Consider the following 19,970-nt stretch of genomic DNA (forward strand, 5'->3'; position numbering starts at 1 on the left):
CAGTGCTTTGGCCACAACCTGGACTCGTGTTTGTCTTTAGGGTACCAGCTCGACGATCTGGTTAAGAGCGGGTTCCTAAACGACTATCTGCTGGACAGAAGGACCGGAGGAGCGTCGAGTTCCCAGCCGGCGGGGGGAGAAGCCCAGCAACACGAGATGCCTATCCATGGGGAGATCCACACCATTGCAGGGGGTTTCTCAGGTGGTGGATGCACCGCATCGCAGAGGAAAAAGTACGCGCGATCGGTGATGTCGGTGGACATGTTTGAAGATCACTCGCCCGAAGTGGACATTACGTTCACCAAGCAGGATCTTCGGGACGTTGTGCCTCACGACAACGATCCCATTGTTATTTCGTTGATCACGGCGGGGAGGAAGGTTCACCGAGTTCTGGTGGACCAAGGAAGTTCGGCAGACGTGATGTTCTGGCCGACTTTCACGCAGCTAGAATTGCCCCTTGACCAGCTAAGGCCCTATGGAGGGTGCTTGTATGGGTTCGCTGGCGACCAGGTGGAAGTCAGGGGGTACATTGAGCTGAGAACCACGTTTACCGATGAGGCTGGGTCGAGGACGGAGAAAATCAAGTACCTCATCGTAAACGCCCCTTCAGCATACAACATCCTGCTGGGAAGGTCCACCCTTAACAGGATAGGCGCAATTCCATCGACTCGGCACATGAAGGTGAAGCTGCCGTCCATGGAAGGGGTGGTAATCACGATAAAGTCTGATCAGAAGGAAGCGAAAAAGTGCTATGAGAATAGCCTGAAAAATAAAAGATCAGTGAGCTATGTCACAACCACCCCACCACCCGGTGTGAAGCCCAGACCGCCGATGATGGAGGAGGCTGCCGGAAGGGACGTAGAGATGGTAGATGCTGAGCTGGGGGAGAGGAATGCTACCCTGGAGGAGGAAGAGGCGCGGAATCGCCCGGAGGGAGCAAGGGAACTCGGAATCGCCAAGGCGGTGATCGCCAGAGAATCAAGGCCCAAGCCCGTCGAGCAGTGGCTCGAGAAGGAGATCGGGGGGAAAGTTTTTAAGCTCGGAAGATCTCTGGAGGTCGATCTCCAGGACCAGATCGCCAAGGTGATTGAACGGCATCTGGACGCGTTTGCCTGGTCCGCTTCGGACATGCCCGGGATCGATCCCGACTTCTTGTGCCATCATCTGGCGATGGACAACATGGTGAGACCGGTGCGGCAAAGAAGGAGGAAATTTAACGAAGAGAGGAGGCAGGCGATTAGGGACGAAACCCAGAAACTCCTCGCTGCAGGCCACATCAGGGAAGTCCAGTACCCTGAGTGGTTGGCGAATGTCGTGCTGGTGAAGAAGAGCAACGGGAAATGGCGCATGTGCGTCGATTTCACCGACCTGAATAAGGCTTGCCCAAAGGATTCATATCCTTTACCAAGCATTGATGCCCTGGTTGATAGTGCTGCAGGGTGCAAGCTGCTGAGTTTCCTGGACGCCTTCTCGGGCTATAATCAGATCAAGATGCATCCCATGGATGAAGAAAAAACAGCCTTCATGACGGAGAGGTCGTGCTACTGCTATAAGGTGATGCCGTTTGGGCTGAAGAATGCGGGGGCCACGTACCAGAGGCTGATGGACCGAGTACTTGCACCAATGCTGGGAAGGAACGTGCAAGCTTACGTCGATGACATGGTCGTGACCTCGCAGGAGAAAAGCAAGCACGTGGCAGACTTGGAAGAATTGTTCATGACGATCGCCAAGTTCAAGTTGAAGCTCAACCCGGAGAAATGCATTTTCGGCGTGGAGGCTGGAAAATTTTTGGGTTTTCTCTTGACTGAAAGAGGAATAGAGGCCAACCCGGACAAGTGTGCCGCCATCTTGGCGATGAGAAGCCCGACTACAGTGAAAGAGGTGCAGCAGCTGACGGGTCGGATGGCGGCCCTATCCCGCTTCGTGTCAGCGAGCGGAGAAAAGGGACATCCCTATTTCCAGTGTCTGCGGCGCAATAACAAGTTCGCTTGGACGAAAGAGTGCGAGGAAGCCTTCGTCAAGCTGAAGGAATATTTGGCGAGCCCGCCGGTTCTGTGCAAACCACTGGCGGGAATCCCTCTCAGGTTGTATTTCGCTGTGACTGAGAGGGCGGTGAGTGCGGTGCTCGCCCAGGACCAGGATCAAGCTCAGAAGCCTATTTATTTCGTGAGTAAGGTGTTGCAGGGCCCAGAAACGAGGTATCAGGCCCTGGAGAAGGCTGCTTTGGCTGTGGTGTTTTCGGCGAGGAGGTTGCGCCACTACTTCCACAGCTTCACAATACTGGTGATGACTGACCTGCCCATCCAGAAGGTCTTGAAGAAGCCTGACGTTGCAGGAAGAATGGTGAAGTGGGCAGTGGAGTTGTCAGAGTTTGACATTAAATATAAGCCTCGAGGCCCGATCAAAGGGCAAATCTTCGCAGATTTTGTAGTCGAGCTCTCTTCAGAGGCGACGCGGGTTGAAGGAGATGATTTCCGTTGGGTTCTCTCGGTGGATGGATCGTCAAACCAGCAGGGTAGCGGTGCTGGGGTCATATTGGAAGGACCCAACGGCGTGCTGATCGAACAATCGTTGAGATTCGCCTTCAAAGCCAGCAACAATCAAGCAGAGTATGAGGCGCTGATCGCCGGGATTCTGCTGGCTAAGGAAATGGGAGCCAGAGTGCTGATGGCTAAGAGTGACTCGCTGCTAGTCACAGGGCAAGTAACAGGCGAGTTCCAGGCTAAGGATCCACAAATGGCGGCTTACTTGGCGTATGTGCAGGAATTGAAGAGTTCCTTTGCCTCTTTTGAAGTGGTGCATGTGCCCCGAGAACAGAATGCCCGAGCTGACTTGCTTGCTAAGCTCGCCAGCTCAGGCAAGGGGGGTAGGCAGAGGACAGTGATTCAAGAAACTTTGAAGACGCCGAGGGCATTTGTGGCAGATCACCTGGTCCTTCAGATAAGCAGGTCGACAGAGAGAGCAGCGAGAAGCCATAAGTCTTTGACGCAAGAAACTCTGAGATCGCCGAGAATTAGAGCATGTCGAGGAGAGAAAGTGGACGTGATGCATGTCTGTGCCACCCACGAGCCAGACACTTGGATAACACAGTACAAACGGTGCCTGGCGGATGGCCTCCTCCCGCTAGATCCAACAGAAGCTAGGAAGGTAAAGAAAAATTCCAGCAAGTATACATTGATTGATGGCGAGCTGTACAGGTTTGGATTCACTCACCCACTCCTGGAATGTATACACGGCGAGAAGTGCACGAGGATCATGGCAGAGCTCCACGAGGGAATATGTGGAAGTCACGTCGGGGGTCGAGCTCTGGCCGCGAGGACTCTCCGTGCAGGCTACTATTGGCCATCCATGAGAGAAGATTGCAAGAAGTACGCCCAGTGCTGCAAACAATGCCAGCAGCACGCCGATTGGCACAAGGCACCTCCCGAGGAGTTGAAGTCGATCTATAGCCCTTGGCCGTTTCATACTTGGGGAATCGACATCCTGGGACCTTTTCCACTGGCGATCAGGCAGATGAAATACTTGGTGGTGGCGATTGAGTATTTCACCAAGTGGATTGAAGCAGAACCAGTGGCCCAGATCACCGCGCACAAGATCGAAGGCTTTGTATGGAAGAATATTGTGTGCCGGTTTGGAGTGCCTAAGCGCCTGGTATCAGATAATGGGACTCAGTTTGCGAGCCACCTGTTGAAGAAGCTTTGCGAAGGGGTCGGAATTCAGCAAGTGTTTGCATCCGTCGAGCACCCTCAGACTAATGGCCAGGTGGAATCAGCTAACCGGGTGTTGCTGAGAGGTTTGAAGAGAAGGCTTGAGAAAGCCAAGGGAAGTTGGGCTGAGGAGGTACCCCGAATAGTTTGGGCGTACCACACCACCGAGAAGTCAGGAACCCATGAGACCCCGTTTAGCTTGGTCTATGGGTGTGATGCCATGATTCCAGTCGAGATTCAGGAGAGCTCGCCGAGATTCCAGAACTTTGTAGAGGAAGACTCGAATGAAAAGAGAAGACTGAACCTGGATCTGCTGGACGAAGTCAGGGAGGAGGCAAGGCTGAAGGCTGAGGCGGTGAAGAGAAGGGTCGAGCGAAGGTACAACTCAAAGGTGATGCCAAGGCAGTTTAGAGAAGGCAATCTGGTGATGAGAAAGGCCCACCAGTACGAGATGGAGAATAAGCTATCACCCAAGTGGACTGGACCGTTCAGAATAACCGAGACACTCGGAAACGGAGCCTATCGCTTGGAGACGTTGGAAGGGGGGGCGATCCCTCGTACCTGGAACGCCACACACCTGAAGTTGTACTATAGCTAAGAGCTTTGTAAGTAAAGACAAACACAAATATTACATCGCAATGTCTCTGTTAAAACAGTTTTAAGGGGGCACTCTTTTTTCTCTAAGGAGGGTTTTTAATGAGGCCACCCAATAAAAGAAGAGTTTTCGAAGTATAAGGTGTTCTCAGATTGCATATGTGTTATTTCCAAAAGTTTCGAAGAAAGACCTTGTCATTCGTACATGATTTAAGGCACGAAAAGATATGCCGCGTGTTTTCTAAAGTTTTAAAGTCCTCATCGTTTTTCGGCGATTTGAGGCACCAGTTAAGTTTTTAAAGTCCTCATCGTTTTTCGGCGATCGGAGGCACCAGATGGAAGACCTCAACGCCCTCGCGCGTTTTGAGGCAAGTTAAAAGACCTCCTCGCCGTTGAGCGAGTGCAGGCGAGAAAGAGAAAAAGTCCTCCGTGTTTCTGGGAGCGAGAAGATGTAACTCCCGGGACAACGTAGAGGCAAGTTAAAGACCTCCTCGCCGTTGTGCGGGCGCAGGCGAGAAAGGTCCTCAGTGCATCCAGGGGGGAGGAGATGTACGCCCTGGGCAAGTTGAGGCACCGGATAAAGTCCTTATCGCCGTTGTGCGAACTAAGGCCCATCAAAGACCTCCTCGCCGTCGAGCGAGTGCGGGCGTGAGAAAGAAAAGGTCCTCAGTGCATCCAGGGGGGAGGAGATGTACACCCTGGGCAAGTTGAGGCACCTGACAAAGTCCTTCTCGCCGTCGAGCGAGTTAAGGCCGTTTAAAGTCCTTCTCGCCGTCGAGCGAGTTCAGGCGAGTAAAGTCCTTCTCGCCGATGAGCGAGTTCAGGCGAGTTAAAAGACCTTCTCGCTTGTGCGCGAGTATAGGCAAGATAAAATCCTTCTCGTCTTGAACGAGTTCAGGTACGACGAAGAGGGTGGAAGAAGCTTGGAAGGCTGGCTAAGGTAGGTTCGAAGAGAACGCCTAGCCAGCCAGTCACTAGCTCTGGGGTTCAGGGAGGTAAAGGAAGATCCCGAAGGGCATTTCTGCCTCAGATAAAGAAATGGCTGCCAAAGCCTGAGGCTAAGGAAAGCTGGTGTTACCAAGAGGTCTAGGCGATCGCGAAAAGTGCAAACACGGCGAGAAGGTTGAGAGACTTGTTTGATAAAGCGGGTCGAGTGGGACGTTGTTTGAACCGATGTTTGGATCACAATTCGTTGCTTGGAACTTTTCTTACGACCAGGTTAGTGCCTCAGAGGTACAAGTTGTTTAAAGCGATTATTGCTCAAGTTTGAATCGGCTCGGAGCAGTTACGTCAAACGTCATGTTTGCAAAATCGCTAAGTTAAACGCAGCAGAATTAAACATACAAAGAAAGTAAAGCGCTCAAAAGGAGTCAGAAGAAATGTCCGAGTTTCGCTATTGAAATAAGAAGCTGTTCAAAATACGTGTGCAAGAGTTTTTTACAAGGCAAATATAGGTGAATTCATAAAGAAGCAGATGGGGTAGAATTGGTTGAGCCTTCGGCGGGAACGACCTTTCCATCTACTACTTCATTGTTTAATGACACCATGCTAAGGTCGAGATCAGGGAATAGGCATGCGAACTGTTCTCGAGCGGCATCAAACCCGGCAACCAGAATCTGAGCAGAGCTTAGCTTAAGTTCTTCAATTTGCTTTTGAAATCCTTCAACCTGCTGCTTAAGCTCCTTGTTCTGCTGCTCCAGCTCTTCGACCTGTTTTCGGAGTTGTTTGTTGGTCTCTTGAGCTTGAAGAAGGTCGTCAGCCACCTTCTTGGATTCTGTTTGAGCTTGGGCCAGCTCGGTGGCCATCTTCACCTTCTCTTTGTTTGCCTCAGAGAGATCAGCTATGGCGTCGTCTCTTGCTTTCTCTACTTGCCCAAGTAGTTTCTCGCGGTCGATCGACCTTTGCTCCAGCCTCTGTACCTTGTCAGCATTGGCTTGAATTTGAGCCTCTAGGTCGCTCGCCTTGGTACGTAGAGGCACGATTCTGCTTTCAAGTTCAACTTTTTCTTGGGCAAGTTCATGAACTTTGCGGCGAAGGTCAACAGCTTCCTTGCGCGCAAGCCTAAGCTCGGTGTTTAAGGCATCCTCCACTCGAGAATGTTCCATTTCCGCGAGCGTTAGGCTGAATGACACCTTCTCCACCTCGACCTTCATTGTGCTGTTCTCAGTCTTGAGGTTGTAGATGTCATCCTGTAGCCGCCTGGTGGAGCTCTCCACAGCTCTTGTTATGATTGATGGGATATCCTCTGCAATGGTTTTGAGTTTAGCAGTCAGAGGTTCCCACATCCTCGTGACCTCGAGGGAAAGATTTGCAGCTTGGAGAGGCGCCAGGGGGGCTTGTTGAGGGTCCTCGTCACCGCCTTCCTTCACAATATTTTCGGTGGTTGCTTCTTGGCGCGGCGACGCAATCGGGGACTCGGTGATTAGGATTGGAGAGGTGTGAGCGACCTCATCCCCGATTGGAGTGATTCCTGCAGCTGAAGTGTTGGAAGGAGGACCCCCTCCTGCTGATATATGTGGTGTAGAGGCGCTTGGGGGGTCCTCTAAGAAGTTTGGCTCCGAGGCCTCAGTTGCAGGTGGCGCAGTGGCCAATGGAACCGCTTGGACTGGTGGTGAAGGAGCTCGTGGCGTTGGCGATGAGGGAGGAGGGGCAGGTGTTGACGGTGGTGTTGAAGCTGGAAGAGGGGGTGGGGCAGGTGGAGAAGGTGGTGCCACCCTTGTCCTCTTTGTAACGAGGCCATCCTCGGTGACCTCGTCGTCCTCTTCCTCATCCTCTTGGACAACTTGGGGGGCCTTCCGCTTTGGCCTCTTAAGGACCAGTTTCTTTCGTTGGGTAGGCGCCTTAGGCGGTGATCGCCCCTGGATGATGGCCTTCTCGACCGCTGAGTTGGGAACGGTTTGGGAACCGCTCGCCAACCCGTGGTTGCGGGCGAGCGCCTTTAAATCGGCGAGCATATTCTTACCCAACATGGTGTCTGCGTAAAATGAAAGTGCATAAGTTAGCTCAAAGGAGAATGGAGTAAGTGTACAAGGCAATGAAGCAGCAAAAGCAGGCATATGCAGAAAAGATAAAACCAAAGTCTTGTGTGTATCGCACAAGACGCACAGAAACAATATCAGAAGCAATGTTAAGACAAAGATGTTGCGTCCCAACCTATTTGAAATTCCAACTGGTCCTCAAAGAACTCGAAGGAAATCAGGGTGGGGGTCAAGAATGTTATGTGGGCATCTGCCACCCTCTTCCAGAAGAGACAAAGGTCTCTGTCCAAAGCTCCCATGCTATCAGGACTTCTGGGCCTCCTGAAGCAGCTCTTGGACTCCTTTTTCCCCTTGTCCACCCAGTACAAGGGGAAACCGTCGAGAAGGGAAGGGTCTTTGTCGTTTGCGCGAACCTGGATGAATTTCCCCTTCCAATCCTTGTACGACTGCTGGAAGATGGTGAAGATGGATCTCCCAGCAATGGCGTTCAGGCTGACCCACAGGCGATCTCCTGGGTGTTTGGCCTCAAACAGAAATAAAAATACGTCCACTGACGCAGGCAGCCCCAGGTGGGCACATGTTATCTCGAAGGCTCGGACAAACGCCCAGCTGTTGGGGTGAAGCTGGGCGGCGGCGATATTGAGCTCGGTTAAGAGTTCCCTCTCAAATCGAGTGAGAGGGAACCTGAGTTTGACCTTCTTGAAGAAAGTGGTGTAGACGAAGCAGAAGGGCCCGTCGGCGCTCACTTTATCATCGGCGCACACTGGCAGAGTGGCGGGGCAAGGAAGCACCATCATTCTCTCATCGTGCTCCTTGTGGAATGATTGGTGGACCTCGTCCCCATTGGTCAATCGCAGAACCGCTCCCGCGGTGTTCACCGACGACGTTTCCTTTAAGAGGGTTGAGCTAGCCCATGAGTATAAAACCTTGAAGTCTGGCAGAGGGATGGGGGCTCCTCCAGCGTTTGGTGGAGTCGCCTGGGCCAGAGCGGTTTGAGAAGGCGCAGGTCTCACAGCCTGCGAAGAGGGAACGCCACGAACTTGCGTGGGGTCGTGTGCTTGTGTAGGAGGGTTTCGCGCTGATGGAGGGGGGTTTGGGGTGATCTTCGTGCGAGTCATGGTAGCAACTGCAAACGAAGGAGGAAGGAAAAATAATCAGGAGGGTTACAAAGGCTGACTCGATCATGAAAGGAAGGTGAAAGACGAACGAATGCGAGTTCATTGCGACAATCGGCAAAGCCCTAAGTCACGCAGAAGGAGAAATGGAAAAACAGCCCACAGCGTATGCACCAGACAGTTACAGGATGATGCGAATCGGTGAAAATGCAAGAAAACCCAGCAGATGAAAGAAAGTAGTTACCTTTCGATGATCAGGAGAACGTTGAAAGGAGGTGGTGATCTGGAGCGTCGAGGAATGTCGAGAGTTTTCGCAGAAGGAAATAAGAGCGTACGCAAGTGTGAGAAAGGTGATGGAACAGCAGGAGCGTAAGGGGTTTAAGGGTTTTCGAAATAAGTTTGGAAGCGCTAACGACAGACGGAGAGAGCCGTTGATGAGAGCCGCGTGTCGAACGATGCGCGAAGAGTTTGGTGGAGCGTCAGAGCAGCAGAAAGTACTACCGCTTGGAATTCTGCGCCCATGCCACGTAGACCGGTGTTAACGAAGGCTTTTTCAGTCTTTTCGCTAGACAAGTCTTCGCTTAAGACTGGGGGGCTTGTGTACCGCCCTGATGGTCGGATGCGATGACGTGGCATCCTGTTACAGTGTAGGCGTGTTGACAAGGCGCCAGGTTGACAGTTGGGAAGGAAGTCGGGAGGCACGTGTAGTCGCCGATAGTTAAGTTGGCGTGTTCCGATCTCCAGCTTACTAGAATAGGCGATCGCCAGGTTGAGGACGAAGTCGCCAGATGCAGACTCAGGTGACCAGGCAGTCGGAGATCGCCAGAACAAGCACATCGCCGAAGTCAAAAGAGAAGCAGATTATGAAGGCGGCCGGCGAGACCACAGGGAAGGTGTATGAAGGCCCTACCTCGCCAGTTTCAGTAGAGATCGCACTCCTGAGTTAGCTATGCACTGGGCAGCACCATGCATAGGTAACTTAGCCAAAATAAGAGTAGAAGTAGCGCCAAGTCAGGGAGCCTCCAGATGATGGCACGTGTACGGTTGGATACGAGCCACGTGTCCAAGTCAGTAACTGCCAGGAGAGAGAAAATCACCAGGTATATAAGAGTTCCTAACAGATTTCCTAAGGTACGCACGTTCAGTTCATACTTTACGCTTGCGAGTGACAGAGCTGTTTGTGAGAGAGATTTGCACGGTTCCAGTTCTTAGTATTTGGTGATACCGTCACTGACTTGAGCGTCGGAGTGCGATCGGCCGCAGCGGCGCCGTATCGTTTCTTTGCAGGTTCTTGAGATAGATCCAGAGGAGGAACGGAAGTGAGAAGCGGCGCGCACGTCGATCCTCTGACGAGGCATTCTCCAGCGCTCCGGTCAACAGGCAGGATCAGCTAGTATATATGGAACAAATCTTAATATTTTGCTTATGGTTATGATTTTATCTTAATTGAATAGTTTAGGATTTGACTTCTAAAATTATCATAAAAGTCAATCTAAAACTATATGATCTTTTAACGAAGTATTGAGGCGATTACACTATTAAAATCTTAAACAATTATTTAAAAAACATTTTCCATTACAAGATGATAAAAAGTTTTGATTATAGTGGTAAATAAATGTAGAGCGGAAAATAATTGATAAAGAAAAAAAATAAAACAATGGTAGGCTATATTTCTATCTACTTTTATTTATATATCTATCTCTAAACAATGTTCTATTAATTTTATAAAATTACATGATTTTAAAGTATTTTATCCTTATTTAATTCTATACTCTCAAACAATTAAATATTCGGTATAATTTCTTATATATTTTTCTTGAATTATTTATTTTCTATTTTCATATATTTACATCTCTTCTTGTAACGAAAAAAGGGTAGTAAGTCAAATTGTGATTTTGGTCATGCCATGTTTGTAATTGTAATCTTTTAACATTTAATAAATTTAGAAACATTGTAGAATATCTGTATACATTATCCATCCAAAATAATTTTTTTTCACAGTAATATTTTTGTATTAAAAATATTTAATCTGTATAAATCTAAATATATACTGATGACAAAAATGAAATTCCTCAATAATGTATATATTATTCTTCAAAGACCTATTGAATTGTGGTGGTTGACAAAATCATTTAGAAAGTTAATTAGATTTAATGAAAAAGTAGTGTGACAGAATTAACAAAAAAACTGCAAAAGTTAGATAACAATCCATTAAATAAAGATTCCCCTCCAACACATACAATAACCTATCTCCATTTAAACACAAAACACATGGAGCCAAACCCTAGACTCATCAAACACTAAATCTAAATACTACAAATAAAACACAAAAAAGATAACTTCTAAAGTTGCTGGGATTGATTTGTAATTAATTTGCATAAAATAAAACACAAAAAAACAAAACCAACAAGAACCACAAAGCTATATAGAACTCGATTTTTTTAACAAAATTATCTGGACCAGGTGGTCGTACGCAATCACTATATCAATATTTATCATCGTGATGTAATCAAAATTTAAATTTGTATAAAATTGATATTATTTATATTCTATAATCAAATCTAATAATAAAATATCGAGAAACAAATGGTTCACATAACGAAACAAGCATTAGGATTCTCATCGCTAAACATCTGCGGAGGAGGATGATGGGGATTGAAGTAGAACGGCGGTGGTGGTTGTTGCTGTACCATGTACCCTTGGTTTCCATACCCATTCTGGTATTGGTCATGGTAATTCCCGTAATTACTGTCATACCCTGAATGAACCTCTACCGAGTAACCACCACTACTACTACTTTGACCTGGTCCATAACCGTCGTACCAGTACATAGGTGGAGGTGGGTAAGCGTACCCGTAGAGCTCCATTTTGTTAACCTCAACCTTCGGTACACCCTCTTCTTTTTCTCCACCCCCTTTCTTAACACCACCACCTTCTTTCTTCTCCTTCACCTTCTCTTCCTTATTATCCTTCACCTTCTCCTTCTCTTCCTTATTATCCTTCACCTTCTCCTTCTCCATCCCCTTCTCTTCCTTATGATCCTCTTTCTTTTCACTCTTTTTATTGACTGGGACCACCTCAACCTTCCTCCTCAGCTTTTCTTCCAGATACGCCACCATTCCATTCACATCCATCGTGCCATTTACGCTCACCCAGTTCTTGCTTGCATCTATGTTCACCGATTCAACCCCTGCACAAAACACGTCGCCTTAATAATTTAATTTTTTAAAAAGTAAATATACTACTCACGTTTAAATTTAATATTGTGGGCTCCGTTATCATCATCCTAATATACTACAACTATTATAATTTAAAATAATTTCTGTGAAAATTTTAAATATCGGTCAAAATACTCGAACGCCCAACCTTTGATCTTTAGGATAACCCTTCGAATTTTCTGAATGCAACCTTCACAGTGCAATCGGATCTTCAACACCACCGGGCCCTGGACCAATATCAAAACAATTAATACCACCACAATTGAACAAGTCACGCCATTTAACTGAATCATCTCGAATAAAACGGCAAAACAGTAAAATAACGATTCAATTCCAATGAAATTAACTTTTTGTTTCGTCAACGCTCCGCTAACCGTATTGCTGAAGGCGAGAAAAAAAAATTGAAACAACGCACCTGTTTCGGGGTTTTTCCTTCGGTTTTCTTATCTGCCGGCTTCTTCTCTTCTGTTATATTCTCTTCCACCTTTTTCTCCGGTGGTTTACTGGCGGCGCCGGAATCTTTTTTCGGTTGAGGAGAAATAATCTCTACCTTCTGCCGAGTCTTGTCCGCTAGTTTAGTTCGCACTACGGCAGGGTCGACACCCTTCCCAATAACCGTTACCTTGTTACCAAATAGATCGGCATTAACGTCTTCCACACCTGCATCCGCAAAAGACTATGAATGTTGTTGTTGTAATCTCATTTTCAGTTAACTAATGGATAAACAGTAAGGGGAAAACGCTTGATCGAGATCTGAATAGTGAGAGTAATACCGTTGAACTTGCGAACGGCGCGTTTGATCTTCTTGGCGCATCCCTCGCAATGCAAATCGAGTTTCAAAACGACAGGGACGGGTACGTCGTTTTGCTTTCCTCCCGATTCAGGCATATTATCGCCCTCATTCTTCGCCTTCCCTTTTTTCTGCCATGCACAAAAAAAATCAACATAACCGAAGTGAACACTGAATGGTATTCCAGAAATTATGATGTAGAAATAAGAACTAACCTCTGCCATGTTTGTGTTTCAAGGAACAGAGTTGTTTTGTAGACTGAGATGTGCCTTTGAAAAATAAATACAAGGAATGCTATTGTCCTTATAAAGAAAAAAGAAAAAAAAGATTTTTTAAGTTAATAAAGTTATTGAAATCTACAGATTTCGAAAATTGAAAATTTTATACGAGTTGTCTAATTATGCATCATTTTAGTGTGAGATAAAAAAATCGTGTTTGATTTACAATTTGCATTTATGTTAATTGTATTTTATTTTAAAACCAGTATTAAAGTAATCGTGTTTGATTTACAATTTTCATTAATTTTTATTGGATTTTATTTTTATTTTAAAACCAGTATTAAAGTAATCGTGCTTGATTCATTAATGTTAATTGGATTTTATTTTTTTAATTTTAAAACCAGTATTAAAGTAATCGTGTTTATTTACAACTTTCATTAATGTTATTGGATTTTATTTTTCATATTTTATTTTAAGGTAATCGTGTTGGATTTACAATTTTCATTAATGTTAATTGGATTTATTTTTTATATATTTTAAAATCAGTATTAAAGTTGTGTTGACAGTGAGATTGTGTCAGAAGATTTAAATCCATCCAATTTAATATATATTTTTCTAAAATTGCACCTGGTTAAAAAATTAAAAAGAAAGAAGAGTCAAGGGAGTGAGAATGAGTCACAGTTATGTATGGGGTTGCATTATGCTGTATGTATGTATGCGATCATGATATTGACATGAGATGGTATGATATATCTATTTCTTGCTTATATGTGTATTTATTTATTTATTGATGTTTTGGACAATATGAAATATTCCACGTGGAGAGAAAACCTTATTTTTATTTCCGATGTTGGCGCGTGTAGTTTTGGATAAAATTGAATATTTGACCGGACGCTAACTTGACGGAAAGTGACTGATTTACCCCTGGCAGGAAAAAAAGCGTGTACACTTTTGAGAAGCCGTAGAAACCAATGAAAGTGAAAAATAACCGTTGGGTTTGACACAGAACACAGATTTTGAAAACGGAGGAGTACACTGTGAAATGTGGAGCAGAGAACCCAATTAATGAAGGTCAGTGTCGTGGGCTTCCCCTAGGAAAGGGGGGAATTGCTTTCCCTCAATTTGAAATATCAAATTTGTTTTTATAATATTTATATCAGATGATGTTGATTGAAGGCGGGTGGTGGAGATATGTGCAGAAAAATTATACTTTTGATGATTTTTAAAATTGTATATAATTTTTTTTATGTGATAGTGATATATTTAAAAGAAATATATATAGTAATAAATAAAGTTGTAATTAAATGATATAAAAAATATTAAAATAATATTGTTAAGAGTTGTAATGAGGTTATATAAAAAAATTGAAATTGTGTATATGTTACTACCCTAATTACATTGAGGTGTGGTGGATGTGGTGACTATGTTTAAAAGCAAGGTCAAGACTAGGTAATTTCAAATATAAGGCTTTGTTTGTATGCGAGTGAATACTATTCACTCTATTCACTCGGATTGAAAAGCAAATAAAATATGTGTTTGTGTATGTGTAATGGTGACGAAAGAAAAACGATAAACGATTGGTTACAGGAGAATAGAAAAAACAATCTTCGATGTGCAGCGAAAAAAAGCAACAAAACCAACAAAAAGTTTAAATAACATTACTAAAAAGTCAAAATTATCCTTAACTTTATATATATAAAATAACATTATATATATTACAATAATAATAATAAATTATAAACAATAATAAAAATATAAAAATAAATTACATGTTTAATAATAATTAAAATAAATCTTTTAAATAATAATATCAATAATAATAAAAAATTAATTTTAATTTGATTTGATGAAAATATTTTTTAAAATGTATTTATAATAAAAAAATTATTCAATAAAAATAAATATTTTTTACATCAAATATTTTAATTAACTTAAATCTATAAAAAAAAATATCATATTCTATTATTCAAAAAAATTTAAAGATAAGGGTAAATTTGTAAAATTACATTTTACACATTTTAAAGAAATTAAAAATCTCCTCATAACCATCATATCACTCACAAATTTCAATAAACTTTCATCACAAATCCAGTCTAACATACATTAATCCAAACAACTTCACTTTCTTTACACTTTCCTCTCAAATCACTTCAAATTCACTCCCTCAAATTTTTTCCCCAATCCAAACACAACCTAAAGGATTTTTATGATAATATTGATTGAAACGGTGAAAATATGACTTCCTAAAATTAGATTCTCAAACATGTTTTTGATAATGAATTGGATATGGAAGATAGTTTGTAGTATTGAGGTATATATGTTCTAAAAAATTCATCTAAAATGATTTGTTGTATTTGTTATTGTAATTTGTGATCACCTTTCTCGCTTAATATGTTGTTCTTTCATAAAAGCGATTTTCAAAAGTTATAGGACATTCATTTCAAAATTTGAAGTGTTGAGGATTTCTAAAATTATTGATTCTAAAGTTATGGTTCTATATATTCTCGAAAGTCAATTTTTAAATGAAAAAAAAATGAGAAATCCTTAAGAGTGAATATAAATTTTAAAATGTAATCTTGTATAGTTTCCAAATTTTATAATAAAAAATTATAATTCTATAAATAGTTGTAGGATAGAATTCACTTTCTAAAATGTAAAGTGTGGGTTTTTTTTTTCTAACATAAACCAAAATTTAAAAAAAAAATTATGATTTATGAGTTTTACATGGGGATTTCATATGAGATTGATGTGTAGAGAATTAGATGATGTTAATATGGAATAATTTAAGATCTTAGATCTTATAATGCATTATATATGAATGTATGGTCTATAAATGTATCAGTGCATTTATAATCAATAAGGTAAAGGTCATTCGTAAAAGTGTTTACATACTGTGTATTTATGAAACGTATTTGGTGAATGAAGTTATTATAAGTTTTTGTAGGTGTTCTTTACTCCAAATAACCTCTTGAAGTGGCTAATTAAGGTTTTTTATGAGTTTGACTTTGCTATTATTAAATTAAAGTTAGATGCAATATAGTAAGTTATGAGATATGGGGTAAATACATATACTATAAAAAAGACTTTGAGGTTAATGGAAGTAGAAGTTGAAAATGTGATTGTCCTTTTAAATTGTGAAAAAATCCGATAAAGAAAGTTGAATAGTAAATTGTCAATTAATTTATGTATTTTATAATCACAACTTGAAATATACTTTGATAAGTTATTCATTGTGAGAAGTCATGCTTGTTGATATAAAAAAAGTTTAGTAAAACATACAAATATTTTGCTAACAATAAAACACCGTAATAATAAGATTGTCACCATCATAAAGTAAGTTTATAATGTCATTATTGTGTATTGAAGTTTAGAACAAGGTCACTAAACTAAAATGCATCAAATGATGATGCTATTTTAGCAAAACATGTATTTTCATTGTGTAGGTTTAATGAAGGTACAAATATGATGCAAGATATATTTTTGATGCACCCAGATTCACTGAAATTACTTAATTCATTTAACATTATGTTGATGAAGAATAATACCTATAAAACTAACAAGTTTTATGTAATTTTTAGATAATGTAACGTTTTTCTATAACTTTTCAACAACATCTTTTTTATAACAATAGTGTTAATAATCATTAAAACCTTGTAAAATGAGAAATCACTTATCAAAGACAAAAGAGTAATCAAAACTAAGTGAACTACAGAAAAATATCAGTCACAACCATAACGGAAAAGATCAAGAGAAAGGAAGGAGAAAAAAAACTACTTTTTAACTATAAACCCTTAAAGACATTTATGTCATTTCCTTAACTTAAGGGGACTGCAGGAAGCAAAAACCAGGAAAGGTTTTGGAAAGGCCCAAACTATGTTTCATTTTTATGTACATGGTGAAAATGACAATATCTTAATTAATAAGTAGAAAATAAAATACTCAACATAAATATACTTTTTAAGATAAGTTTATTTTTTTTCTATACTTTTTTCCACCTAAATTTACACAGGGTGCACACTAGTCTCATTGTACAGTAAATAAATATCATCGATGTCTCGTTTTCTGTTCAAAGAATATTCACTCACTAATTGCCTCTACAATTCTCCAAGTGCCTTTCACCTAATGTTTACAAATTATAACTAATGTCTAAAAAAAACAACATATGTATAACTATAATAACTATCAATTTTCTTATAACTACTTTTTATTTTATTTTTCATAATATTCTATATAAGAATTATTAAATGTATTTAATATTTTCCAAAATATAAAATACAAACAAACATTTTTTAAGATGAGACAATTATACAAAGATTTAGTCAAATTCCTTATTTATTATATTAATGAAGAAATTTTTAAATATTTGTTATGCTTTTAAGATACTGAATGATTGTTCTAAACAAATATATTGAACAGTTTTTTATTCATATTATTTTTTTATAAAATAGTAAAGGAGTTCAAACTCTTCTTAAAAAGGGTAATTCAATTTAATGATTATTCACAAATGTTTTTTATTTCATAATTGTCTAGTGTATACGTTTTTATTCTTCTAAAAGATCATTAATTGTTTACCGTCAGAATAATAAACGTTAAAAGTTGTTGTTGTGAAGAAGTCTTTCTCAATCTTATTAGTGTGGGATTGGAGAAGACTTTTCTTTTGAACATTATTAAGTGTGATTCTGGAAGAACGTCATATTTTTTTCCAAATTTAAAGTTAATAATTAAATTAATTTATTTTCTTACAGATTTTAAATTAACTCCCTTCATTTTAAAATAGTAATTTTTTTTTCCAATTTTTAATCTTTTTTTATCAAAAGTTTGGATGAATATTTTGACTAAATTTATATTAATTGAATATACTTGTCCTACTTCTTTAAATAGACAGTTGGTGAGATTTTTAATTGGAAAATCATATCCTGCATTCTATTATTGAAATTGATTGATTCCCGAAAAAATGAATACAAACTAAATACAAAATTTTACCCAAAATAAAATATATATTTTGGTTTAACATAATCATTTCAATGTTGCTAATTTCATTTCAATTTATAAATTCAGGTAAAGTCTAAAAACGAATGATACCACTTTCATCTTCCCCTTCAAATCAATCTTGTTAAAACACAGTGTAAGTAGAAGAGGACTCCTACATTCTTTTTAAAAAATATTGCTTTCTTTTGTATTTAAGAACAAATTTAACTTAATAGCCACTAAAACCAAACAAACATAAAATGACTGTTATTAGTGAAACAAATTAGGGAAAAAAATCTTACATAGATAATAAGAAGTTAATTACGACAAGTTATTCTTTTCATATGGGATAACCTTCCATCTACATTGGACATAAAATGATAGCATCAGTTAAAGAAATATATTTTCTAAAACGGATTACAATATCAATGCCTCATTAATATCTATAATTTAGGCTTAAGAAACGGATTGAGAAGGCCGAAGTACTGTTGAAGCCACCAATTAACGTTACTCTTTATTATCACTGGGCGGAAAAATAAGGTCAAACATAAGTTCATTTATATATATATATATATATATATATATATATATATATATATATAAATCCATTTGAATAACATGAAAGCACTTATTTTTTTATATTTAAGTTTCTTGCACTTTTTTTTTTCTTAATTTTGAATTTGGATAGACTACGTTGCAGATAAATTTAGATATTTTTAATTAAATTTATAAAAAAATCATCAGTATTTAAAATTTTATATTTTTTAACTGAATTAATATAACATATTATTTCTATTGTTGGGTAAGAATAGACCAGAATGAAAAGAATGTAAATAAAAAAACCTAAAGTGTTGATAGACTGCAAAAATAAGCATGAGATTGAACATGGTAACATTAACAACAAAATAAGAATTGTTGGAGTTATAGTGGAAGTTAATAAATCCTATTATTTAGGACATGTAGGTAGAGTCTGACTATTTCCTTAGCCATTTACCACGTCATTAGGACTAGTAAAACGTGGGCTGTTTGTTTCCTATTTTATCTCATTGTAAGGCTTATATAAGCCAACAACATATTTCAAATTATAATAAGATTGTTTGTTCAGATATTTCTGTAACGTAATTTGTGCTTAGTGGTTACAACAATCTGGTATCAGAGCCCTATCACAGGGCCTGATTGTGAGAGAAAAGAAACTGCAGTTTCTTAAGAAGAGAAAAGAGTGAGAAGAGAGAGACTCAAAGTATGGCAACTGAAAATAACTTCGTTCAACCTGCAATTCCTAAGTTTGATGGCCATTACGATCATTGGTCCATGCTTATGGAAAATTTTCTTCGCTCAAAGGAGTACTGGAGTTTGGTGGAGACTGGAGTCCCTGCTGCAACAGTAGGAGTAGTGCTTACTGAAGCACAGCAAAAATCACTTGCAGACCAGAAGTTGAAAGACTTGAAGGCCAAGAATTATTTGTTTCAAGCCATCGATCGAACCATTATGGAGACGATTCTCAACAAAGACACTGCCAAGCACATCTGGGACTCTATGAAGCAGAAGTACTAGGGTTCCACCAGAGTCAAAAGAGCACAGCTCCAAGCTCTTCGGAAGGAGTTTGAGGTTCTACAGATGAAAGAGGGTGAGCGAGTTTATGCATACTTCGCTCGGACACTCACCATAGCAAACAAGATGAAAATTCATGGTGAAAACATGCAGCAGGTGTTGATCATTGAAAAGATCCTGAGATCAATGACCTCAAGGTTTGACTATGTTGTGTGTTCAATTGAAGAGTCTAATAACTTAGACACCTTAACTATCGATGAGTTGCAGAGCAGTTTGCTGGTACATGAGCAAAGGATGAACGGGCATAGAGAAGATGAGCAGGCATTAAAGGTGACCAACGATGATAGAGTTGGTGGAAGAGGAGGCAGTCGAGCTCGTGGAGCTTTTCGAGGAAGAGGCAGAGGAAGAGGCAGACAAGCATTCAACAAGGCTATAGTTGAGTGTTATAAGTGTCATCAATTAGGGCACTTTCAATATGAGTGTCCTCAATGGGAGAAGGAAGCGAATTATGCTGAGCTTGATGAGGAAGAAGAAATGTTGTTGATGTCATATGTGGAGCTTAATCAATCAAGGAGAGAAGAGGTCTGGTTCCTTGACTCAGGATGTAGCAATCATATGTGTGCAAATAAGCAGTGGTTCTCGGATCTTGATGAGGAATTTCGGCAATCTGTGAAGCTTGGGAATAATTCCAAGATGGCTGTGTTGGGAAAGGGTAACATAAGGATGCAAATTGCTGGAGTTATTCAGGTAATCACTGATGTTTTCTATATACCTGAGTTGAAAAATAATTTATTAAGTATTGGACAATTGCAAGAAAGAGGTGTAGCTATC

The 19,970-nt window shown here is 40.7% G+C and overlaps 1 protein-coding gene across 1 annotated transcript; it reads right to left on the minus strand.

The window, feature by feature from the left end:
- Nucleotides 1-10,900: 10,900 nt before the first annotated feature.
- On the minus strand, nt 10,901-12,698 carry LOC137814469 (heavy metal-associated isoprenylated plant protein 3). The gene is made up of 5 exons (XM_068617238.2): nt 12,618-12,698; nt 12,386-12,533; nt 12,028-12,272; nt 11,761-11,839; nt 10,901-11,584 (listed from the first exon to the last, which is right to left on the minus strand). Exons 1-5 carry the CDS (start codon nt 12,624-12,626, stop codon nt 10,986-10,988), a joined length of 1,080 nt encoding a protein of 359 aa, XP_068473339.1. The 5' UTR covers nt 12,627-12,698; the 3' UTR covers nt 10,901-10,985.
- Between the last annotated feature and the right edge of the window lie 7,272 nt (nt 12,699-19,970).

This window comes from Phaseolus vulgaris, chromosome 1 (genome assembly GCF_051622355.1).
Source record: "Phaseolus vulgaris cultivar YP4 chromosome 1, ASM5162235v1, whole genome shotgun sequence".
Taxonomy (NCBI): domain Eukaryota; kingdom Viridiplantae; phylum Streptophyta; class Magnoliopsida; order Fabales; family Fabaceae; genus Phaseolus; species Phaseolus vulgaris.